The sequence below is a fragment of the Eimeria mitis genome, genomic scaffold, assembly GCF_000499745.2.
Source record: "Eimeria mitis Houghton genomic scaffold, Emh_scaff726, whole genome shotgun sequence".
Lineage (NCBI taxonomy): Eukaryota > Apicomplexa > Conoidasida > Eucoccidiorida > Eimeriidae > Eimeria > Eimeria mitis.
The window spans coordinates 5,998-15,909 of NW_013575302.1; the positions used below are offsets into that span (position 1 = coordinate 5,998).

Genomic DNA, 9,912 nt, shown 5'->3' on the forward strand with positions numbered 1-9,912 from the left:
TGCAGCACTGTCGCTGATAGCGCCTATAGAGTGTCGCTGGGGGGCGCCGGTTGCTGTTGCTACTGCTGCTGCTGCTACTGCTGCTGCTGCAGCACTCAATCGCTGCTGCTGCTGCTGCTGCTGCTGCAGTGAACAGTATGGAGACTGCTGCAGCAGCAGCGCTTGGCGGTGTTGCTGCAGCAGCTGCTGGTGAGCAAGACAGCTGCTCGCGTGCAAGCTGTCAAGCAGTTGCTGCTGCTGCTGCTGCTGCTGCTGCTGCTGCTGCTGCTGCTTCAGTGCCTGTAGAGCCGGGCCCAAGGAAGCAGCTACAGGGTTAATACGACGGATAGCAGCAAGTCTGCTGTTTTCTGCTGATGCAGCAGCAGCAGCAGCAGCAGCAGCAGATCCTGCTGTTGCTGATGCAGCTGTTGCCGCTGGAGCTGCTGCTGCTGAGCCTGCTGGCAGCAACTGCTGCTGCTGCTGCTGCTGCTGCTGCAGCATGGCGTCTCTTGGATTCGCATCAGAAGATGCTGCTGGGGCGCTGCAGCAAGACCTGTGAGCAAGGGGGTTGAATTGCTGCTGCTCCTGCTGCTGCGGTTGCTGCTGTTGTTGCTGCTGCTGCAGCTGCTGCTGCAGCAAGATCTGTTGCTGCTGCTTCTCCCTGTGTTGGTGGTGCTGCAGTTGCTGTTGCAGTTGCTGTTGCAGCTGTTGCTGGAGTTGTTGCTGCAGTTGTTGCTGCAGCATCTGCTGTTGTTGTTGCTGCTGCTGCTGCTGTTGCTGCTGCTGCTGCTGCTCTTCGCGCTGCTGCTCCTCTTCTAGCTGCAGCAAGCTGTACCCCAAGTGCTGCGGCAGCAGCGGCAGCAGCTGCTGCGGCGAGAGCCCCCTAACCCGCAGCAGGTTTCTGTCTCTCAGAGCTATCTTGGGGTGGAAAGACAGAATCTCCTTGTATATCATATTCTGCAACAGTCTGCAGCAGCAGCAGCAACACAACAGCAGCAGCAGCAGCAGCAGCAACACAACAGCAGCAGCAGCAGCAGCAGCAACAGGGCATGTTCAAAGGGCTGTCGCTCTTTAGCTTGTAGCTACCTGTATCTAGCTGATGGCTAGCTGTATCTAGCAGTGGCTAGCTGGTGGCTGGCTGCAGCTAGCTGCTAGCTAGCTGTGGCTAGCTCGTAGCTAGCTGTAGCTAGCTGTAGCTAGCTGTAACTAGCTGGTAGCTGGCTGTAGCTAGCTGTAGCTAGCTGTAGCTAGCTGCAGCTAGCTGCTAGCTAGCTGTAGCTAGCTGTAGCTAGCTGGTGTTTGAGCTGACCGTTTGCTGGGTAAGAATGCATCAAAGGTCCAGTCGATGGGCTGGGTGGCGGTGGGTTCGTCTTCGTGGCAATACAAACCCTACACAAAAAAAAACAAATAAAATAAATAAATAAAATAAATAAATAAAAAAAATAAATAAAATGAATAAATACAATACAAATATACATTATCATCTTCGTTTTATCAATGCTGCTGCTGCTGCTGCTGCTGCTTCTGTAAGCAGTTCTTTGAGGCGTTTGGCTGCTCTCATACACCCTTCAGGTGTATGTACACCTCAGTGTATGTATGTGGGTGCTATCCTATACTGTTCAGCTGTATCTACACCTCAGTGTATGCATGTGGGTCTTATCCTATACTGTTCAGGTGTACGTACACCCCTGTGTGCATGCTCTGATACACTGTTGAGGTGTACGTACACCGCAGTGTATGCATGTGGGTGTTATCATACACCGTTGAGGTGTACGTACACCTCAGTGTTTGTATATGACCGCTCTCATACACTGTTGAGGTGTACATACACCTCAGTGTTTGTATGTGGACGCTCTGATACACCGTTGAGGTGTACGTACACCTCAGTGTGTGTATGTGCATGCTCTGATACACTGTTGAGGTGTACATACACCTCAGCGTGTGTATGTGTATATGTTCTTACTCTGAAGTATGGATGCCTGAGGGCCTCAATGGCGGTGATTCTTTTGCTGGGGTTAAATGTAAGCAGCCGCTGCAGCAGGTCCAGAGCTTGGGGGCAGGCGCCAGGAAACAAAGAAGAAAAGGAAACACCCTGAAACAAAAAAAAAAAGAAAAAACAAAAAACAGCAGCAGAAAGCAGCAGCAACATAGTGAAACGGCGTATTAATTTTTTTCTCGTTGTTGTTTTTTTTTCGTTTTTTTTTTTATTATTTCGAACTTAAAGCTGAAAAATATGAAATAAATAAAAAAAAAACAAAAAAAAAAATAAATTTTCATAAAAAACAGAAAAAGTTGAATACTGCATGTTGGGGTGTATAGACATACATCTGAGTGTGGGAGTTGATCAATGAACTGTCTATTTATTTTCATTCTTCTTTTGTTAATTTTTTCTGCGGAATGTTCTTGGTTTTTTTCTGAATTTATTAAAAAAGATAAATCTGATTCAGATGGAGAACCACAAATACGTATTATACGCCGCAGCTGATCGTACTGATCCTTCCCCGCAAACAACGCACGCCGCCCCAGCAGCTCAGCCATTATGCAGCCCACAGACCTGCATACGCATGCATGCAGCAGCAGCAGCAGCAGCAGGAACAGGAGCAGCAGAGAGAGCAGCAGCAGCAGACAGAGCAGCAGCAGCAGTAGCAGCAGGAAGAGCAGCAGAAAGAGCAGCAGAAAGAGCAGCAGCAGCAGCAGAAAGGGGAGAAGGAGGAGGAGGATAAGAGAAAAAGAAGAGAAAACAGAAACAGGAAAGGGAAGGGATGGACATGTTTGTACGAGAAAGAAACACAGTAAACCCTAAACCCTAAACCCTAAACCCTCGTTTGTGTTTGTTAGTTGTCTGTCTGTTGTGTTTTTATGAATGCATGCACACAGACACAGCAACACAGCAATGCGGGTTGCACTTTCTGCTGCTGCTGCTGCTGCTGCTGCTGTTTTGTGTGGAACGAACCAAATGTCTACTGGCTTGGAGTACTGATAAGGAAAGATCAGCAGCTCAGGTGGCCGATACCAACGCGTCACCACATAGTCCGTCATCTCCTGCAGCAGCAGCAGCAGCAGCAGCAGCAGCAGAAGCAGGAGTAATACCAGCAGCAGCAGCAAGAGCAGCAGTAAGAGCAGCAGCAGAAGGCTGGCGGTAACCCAAAATATAAATGTGATGAATCTCAGCAAGCAAACAAAAACAGAAAGCAATTAAAACAACAGAAGCACCGCCACACACACACGCAACCAGCAGCAGCAGCAGCAGCAGCAGCAGCAACAGCAGCAACAGCAGCAGCAGCACTAACTTCGTTGCCTGGACTGGCTGCTGCTTCGATGGTGCGTTGAAGAGAAGCCCAAGAGGAGCGGCTGACGAGGCGAGCGCAGGGGCCCCCTGTTCTGCTGCTGCTGCTGCTGCCGTTGCTGCTGCTGCCCGACAGTGCAGCAGCAGCAGCAGCAGCAGCAGCAGCAGCAGAATAAGGTCGCTGCGTGGTTCCGTCTGTATCCATGACGCTCATCTGTGAGTCTCCCAGTCGGTCAGAAGAATCTCCATTTTGCTGTTGTTGCTGTTGCTGCTGCTGCTGCTGCTGCTCCTGCTGCTGCTGCTGCTGCTGCTGCTGCTGCTGAGAGGCTGTGTCTGTGGCGGGGCTGCTCACCCCTCTAGCCAAACCGAAATCACAAATTTTTACATCGCAATTTAAATTAACTAAAATGTTGCTGGGCTTCAAATCCCGGTGAATTACGTTTGCTGCAGCAACAACAGCAGCAGCAGCAGCAGCAGCAGCAGCAGCAGCAGCAGAAGAAACAGAGGGGACAAGTCATTGGAAACAAGAAGACAGCTTCCTGGGTACTTTGTGGTGTTTGCTGCTGCTACTGCTGCTGCTGCTGCTGCTGCTACTGCTGCTTCTCTGCTTCTACTGCTACTGTTTCTGCTGCTGCTGCTGCTGCTGCTGCTGGTAGTGGTGCTGTGGTTGCTGCTGCATGCGTTACCTGAGTGTAGAAAAGCAACAGCAAGAAGGATTTGATAGAGAAAGTATTGATGGTGTTCTTGGGATAGCGGCTGGCGGCTGTATATGACGCGGTGCAGATCTGTGTCCATCAGGTCGCTCACCAGATATATATCCTCAAAGTCTATGCACAGCAGCAGCAGCAGCAGCAGCAGCAGCAGCAGCAACAGCAGCAGGAAGAGCAGCAGCAGCAGCAGCAGCAGGGAGAGCAGCACAGCAGAGCGTGTGTTGGGTGTTGAGAAGGGATATGCTTAAGCCTAAACCCTAAACCCTAAACCCTATCCCGTCCTCCCCTCTAAACCCTAAACCCTAAACCCTAAAACCCTAAACCCTAAACCCTAAACCCTAAACCCTAAACCCTCGTATTTACCTGGCGAAAGAGGGTCTAATATTTCTAGCAACTGAATCATATTTTCATGTTTAAGAGCTTTTAATATTTTTATTTCTCTTAATATTCTTTTGGCGTCAACTAAATCCCGAAACAAATCCCCTATCTTCTTCACCGCCACACGCTGAGCACCCCCAGCCCCCAATACCTCAAAAGAAGCCACGCAGCCGTATGCACCGCTACCAATCTATAAACAAAAAATAAATAAATAAATAAATATAAATGAATAAAACAATATAAAGAAGATTAAATAATACTACAAAGAAAATAAAACAAAAAGAAACAAAAAAAAAAACAAAACAGAAAACAAAGAAACAAACGATGCAGTGCAGCAAGCAGAGCGCATGCAACAGACAGCTCCAAATCAATGGGCATCGAATACTGCAACTGCTGCTGCTGCTGCTGCTGTTGCTGCTGCTGCTGCTGCTGCTGCAGTGTGTATTACTGACTCTCTTTAGATAGCGAAAACGCTGCGGGATGACCCAGGTGGTGTCGCCGCTGATTTGTATGCGGCGCAGCCGCTCCTTCTGGCCTGAGGGGCCGTAGCAGTAGCTGCTTTCTGCTGCAGGAGAAGGTGCTGCTGCTGTTGCTGCTGTTGCTGCTGTTGATGCTCCTGCTGATGCTGCTGTTGATGCTCCTGCTGCTTCTTGGGGAGGATTACACCCCTTCTCAACAGAAGATGAAGGGTGGATTGTATGTGAGGCCGTTGCCAGCGCTTCTGTTGTGTTTGATACTTCTGCTGCTGCAGCTGCTGCAGCTGGCTGATCCTGTTGCTGCTGCTGCTGCTGCTGCTGCGGCTGCTGCTGTTGCTGCTGCTGCTGTTGCTGCTGCTGTGTGCAGCAGGGCTCGCACTGCTTGTGGGAGGCCCCATTGGCTTGCGGCAGCAGACCGTTTGTTGCGGGGCGCAGCGAGGCCCCGTGCGTCTGTGGTATATTCATACGTTCAGGTGTACGTACACTTGACGAAGGGGAAAGAGGTCAGGGGGCTGATGCAGGCAGAGGCGTCAGCATTGGTGGCCTGGCCCTGGAGAGCAGCCGTGACCGGTGGTCTTCTGCTTCTGTTCAGCTGGGGAAAAGCCCCGCTGCGGGTGAGAGAGAGAGAAGCAAAGAACCCCAGAAAGAAACAGAGTGTAAAAAGAGAAGGAACAGACGAACAACTGCAGCAAGGCTAACCAAACGACGCAGCAGATGCTGGCTGCTGTACCGCCCAGCGAGCGGCTCCTCTTGTGCGTTTCCACTTCGAGTTGAGCTGAAAGAAGTCAAAGGTCTTCAATAAAAAAGAATAAAGTGAAGACTTAGACGAATTACTGCCTGGTTCAGGGGTGGGCACACCAGCAACTTGAGCTGTATACACGCGCAGCTATCAACGCGCTGTGTTCGGCCTCTGCAGCGACGTCCGAGAGGTATTAATAGACAAAATAATGAAAATAATTGCGCCAAATGTCCGTTGTTTTCAAATGAAAAACCAAAAGAAAGCAGAAAATACCGCGGCCGACATACAACCGAATGCAGACACTGCTCATGAGCGGTAGCGTCGCCGCAGTAGATGCAGGATCAGAGACCTTTGAGGGTAACTGAAGCTATCAAGAGCCAAATACCAGATACTAGTACAAATAAAAACAAAGAAATGCATAAATTCACCCTCAAAAGGCACTCAACGCTACACACAGCCAATGCCGAAGGCTGCGAACCGCCACGCGGGTCTTGCGCGAGCAGGCCTCTGCCCATCACCGTTCCAGTGATCTCGTCACTTTAGAGGGTATTAAATATGCATTTTCATGAATTTAATTGTTTAATTTATTTGTTTTTCACCCGAAATAACTCGTATCAAGCTATTTATGCAGCCAGTTGACTCAAACATCCCCTAGACCAGCGCGCCTTGAAACCTCGTGGCGGCTCTTCACTTGCAACTATCTGCTCGTAGCAACCAGCCCTCCGCTTAAAGAAAATTACAAAATATAAATAAAAAATATAAACAAAATTCAAATGAAATATATAAACCACATTTAAATCCTCGATAAAATTGAATCTAAGGTATCTACGCGCTGCCCGCCTCAGCAGATCACCTGTGCTACTGTTGTCAGCCCAACAGCAACTGAAACGATTGATATAACAAATTATAATAAATTAAACTCTAAACAATTTGTTGTAAATTTTATTATGTTAAATCCTAAAATGTTTAATCCTCCGCTTGCAGCGAATACAGCAACGGGTTCAGCAGGCCACCGAGGCGGTCAATCGGGCAGCTAACAACAGTTCAACAACAACACAAAAAGTAATACAGAAACAAACAAATAACAGCAGCAGAAGCAGTAGCAACACAATCAAATAAATGTAAAATAATTATTTTTGTTTCATATTAAGTTGTTGTGTGCATATATTCAGTGTCTACCTCTGTTTCCTCTTTCCTCCCTTTACGTTCAGCTTACGACTCAGTTTAGGGCTTTAGTAACAAATGGGGTTTAGAAAGCAATTGAGCGAAAACATAAAAATATAACAAACATTTTTGGGTTTAATGCAGCCTTGCCAGCTTCTTTACTTTTAGTTTAAGGGTTTAGGGTTTATGTTTTTGGGGTTTAGGGTTTAGGGTGCAGAGCGAAAGCTTGAAGGGGTGTCAGCCTCAGATATATCTACCTACTTTCTCTATTCAACAATATACTGCGCCACGACATGCAAATAGATGTAAATCCATCCAAGAAAAACCCGTGGCTACTTGCACCTGTTGTCTGTCTCTGCTGCAGCTGATTCTTTATGTTATTTTCCCTTTCCTTTGTTACTTTTTTTGCCTATTACGTTTCAAAGACAGATGCTGAAACGATGAGCAGAGCAGACAGAGGTACCACGATTGAGGTTTGTTTTCAATTGCTTAACGCCCCTTAACAAGAAGAAAATAGTTTAAGGGTTTAGGGTTTAGGGTTTAGGGTTTAGGGTGTACCGTCGGCCACACCAACGAACATGGCTAGAGGTTTAAGCGACACGAGGAAGCTGTGAACAGAGAAAGCGATAAATCAAAGAAAAAAATGCGGGGAAACAGAAGAAAAACCCAAAAATAAAAACGCTTTTAGATGCATATTCATGAATACACTGCGTACAACACTATGCTGGAGACACGGCAACCAGTGACAGAACTAAGGAGCTACGCGGTCAGTTCTTAATTCAAGTCAACCCGAAAAGGAGAAGTATAATAATACTGAGGATGAACGAGAGAAGGAAAACAAAGAAAAAACACAACATGGTGAAAGCATAACACGAGGCGGGCAAGTGGACGCAATACGCGCGCAAGGGGTTTAACTAGAATAACCAAATATAATAGAGTACAGAAAATTTGAGTAAAAGAGAAACTAAAAAGAAGTCGGGGAGCATAAGCTAATAAAAACACTGAAACACTCCGCTTCTTTCTGTCGTAAGCCCTTCTTACATGTTTGAGGTCTGCTGCTCCGCGCGGCTCTGAGCAGCAAAACTCTGCATTTAAATTATTTAAAAACAGTTGCTTGAACCCATTAAACTATTTTATTTTTATTACCTTTTGGCCTGCAGCCTCAGGTACACAGCGCAGTCAAAAGTTTCGTGAGTAGGAGGAGCTGTTGATTGGTTTGCACGTGTTTCTGAAACACAGGGCCTGCAGCTGCATAATTCTCCAGGGATCTTCCTCAAACATAGGTTCAAATGACAAAAGTATATATATATAATGTATATAAATATAAACAGTAACAATTTTATACTACTTTATGAGCACAAAACACAGAGAAGCTGGTAGAATTGCTGCAGAGGTTCTGCAACTGTCGGCGGTCAAAGATCCTTGACTTCGCCGCGATGAACTGAAACGGCGGGGGTTAATGTCTATCTTGTATTTGGGGTTTTTAGACTCCATCTTATTGAATTTAATTTAAATATTCTATTTAGTTATTGAAATTGAAGTATAGTTGACAGATACATCTATTTTTTTGCTGCTTTCCCTCCTGCTCACCGCGGCTAGTGCACGCTGGAGGCCGTGCGAGGCCGAAGGAGCCCTTCTGCTGCTTCGGTTGCACATCTGAGTTCAGTAAATAAATATGTGAATCATTAGCTTTCTTTTGGATCATTTTGAAGTATTGTTTTTGATATTTCTTTTGAATCAAGAGAAAATACGAAGAAGGCCAGCTTTCCTTCATATCTTTCGCATCGGCGACAGAAACGCGGGACCAGCAACCGCCAGTTCAACAAACTTGTCTTCTTCTTCCTCTCGAGGAACCGAGCCCTGAAAAGTTGGTCATTTTAACTTGTTTTTCTTTGAATTCAATTCATCAGACTTATATATAGATCAGCCGAACCACGGCCATCTGTCCTTCGCGCTCACCGCCGTGTCTGCTGCTCGCCTCTGGCTCTCAACTGCAGTGAATACAGAATTAAGAAGCAGCAAAAACGGCTTTAAGGAGTTCTTTGGCCCTTATTCTATCTATTTCTTCTCTGTATACAGCCGTAGCTTGGGCTTTGCCGGCTGAGTTTCCTTCTCCGTTTCTGGTTTCTCAGCCGCCAGCCAGCCGCGTTTCACGGAGTTTCCGCCAACTCCTCGGAGCCATCGAGCCACTCTTTGTTATATTTTCTTGTTATATATATTTGTATCGTTTTCTACGGGTGCAGCTTCTCTACTTCTTTTGCTGTGCTGCACTGTTGAGAGGATATTTTGCCATTTGGTATTTCTGGTCTTGTGCTGAATCGGCACATAATTTTACACATTATTCTGGTTATATTTCTCTGAATTTGCTTTTATATTTCTCTATCTCTCAGCTCTATCTGCTAGAAATGAGTATGGAGCGCGTGGTGCCGAAGATGCGAATCAATATGCCTCTCGTAACATCCGAGCTGTTCTTCTCTACGGACGAGACGGCGGCTGTGCAGCCCCTGGAGGGCTCCGAAGCAACAGAGCCAGCAGCAGCAGCAGCAGCAGCAGCAGCAGCAACAGCAGCAGAAGAAGAAGAAGCAGCAGAAGGAGAAAGAGCTTCATCTCCTTCCATTGCAGCAGCAGGGGGAGAAAGCAATGAGGGGGCCCGGTGGTTTACAGCTGGAGAGGAGGCGGATGACGAGGCCGAGATATATGTCGACCTGAGCAGAGAGCTGGCAGCAATTGAGGGAGCAGAAGCAGCTTCTTATTATCTTTCTGCTGCAACAGCAGCAGCTGCTGCAGCAGGAACAGCAGCACGAACAGCAGCAGCACAAGAGGACGATCGTCTTGGGGTGCTGCTACATCCTGTTGAAAGTTTCTCTTCATCACGTTTCTCTGGCTGGAGGGACGAGAGCAACAGCAGCACTGTTGCTGCCAACAGCCGCCTGTGGCATCAGCAGCAGCAGCAGCAGCAGCAGCAGCAGCAGCAGCAGCAGGTTACGAATGAACCATCCCTCTACCGATCAGCAGACTTCCCGAGGCAAACGAAGGGAAAGCTGAAGGCAGCAGCAGCAGCAGCTGCTGCTGCTGCTTCTGCTGCTTCTTCCGCTGCTGCATTCGGCTCGCGCTGCTGCTTCGCTGCGTCTTCGAGGCCGCCGACGCAGAGCCGCTTCCTCTTTGAGCAAGAAGAGCGTG

At 47.6% G+C, this 9,912-nt stretch overlaps 2 protein-coding genes across 2 annotated transcripts in view; one reads left to right on the forward strand and one right to left on the reverse strand.

Annotated features, from left to right (window-relative positions):
- EMH_0020830 (CMGC kinase, MAPK family (ERK) TgMAPK-1, putative) overlaps window positions 1–5,294 on the reverse strand; it is a gene marked incomplete at both ends in the record, with an annotated part of 6,411 nt that extends 1,117 nt beyond the window's left edge. The window contains 7 exons of the mRNA XM_013501646.1: window positions 9–946; window positions 1,289–1,368; window positions 1,943–2,071; window positions 3,270–3,621; window positions 3,813–3,951; window positions 4,339–4,543; window positions 4,806–5,294. Coding sequence (XP_013357100.1) covers window positions 9–946; window positions 1,289–1,368; window positions 1,943–2,071; window positions 3,270–3,621; window positions 3,813–3,951; window positions 4,339–4,543; window positions 4,806–5,294 — 2,332 coding nt within the window. The remainder of the gene's footprint in view (window positions 1–8; window positions 947–1,288; window positions 1,369–1,942; window positions 2,072–3,269; window positions 3,622–3,812; window positions 3,952–4,338; window positions 4,544–4,805) is intronic.
- Window positions 5,295–9,137: 3,843 nt separating this feature from the next.
- On the forward strand, window positions 9,138–9,898 carry EMH_0020840 (uncharacterized protein; the record flags this gene model as incomplete). Its single annotated transcript, XM_013501647.1, has 2 exons — window positions 9,138–9,713; window positions 9,869–9,898. 2 exons carry the CDS (start codon window positions 9,138–9,140, stop codon window positions 9,896–9,898), a joined length of 606 nt encoding a protein of 201 aa, XP_013357101.1.
- Window positions 9,899–9,912: the final 14 nt, after the last annotated feature.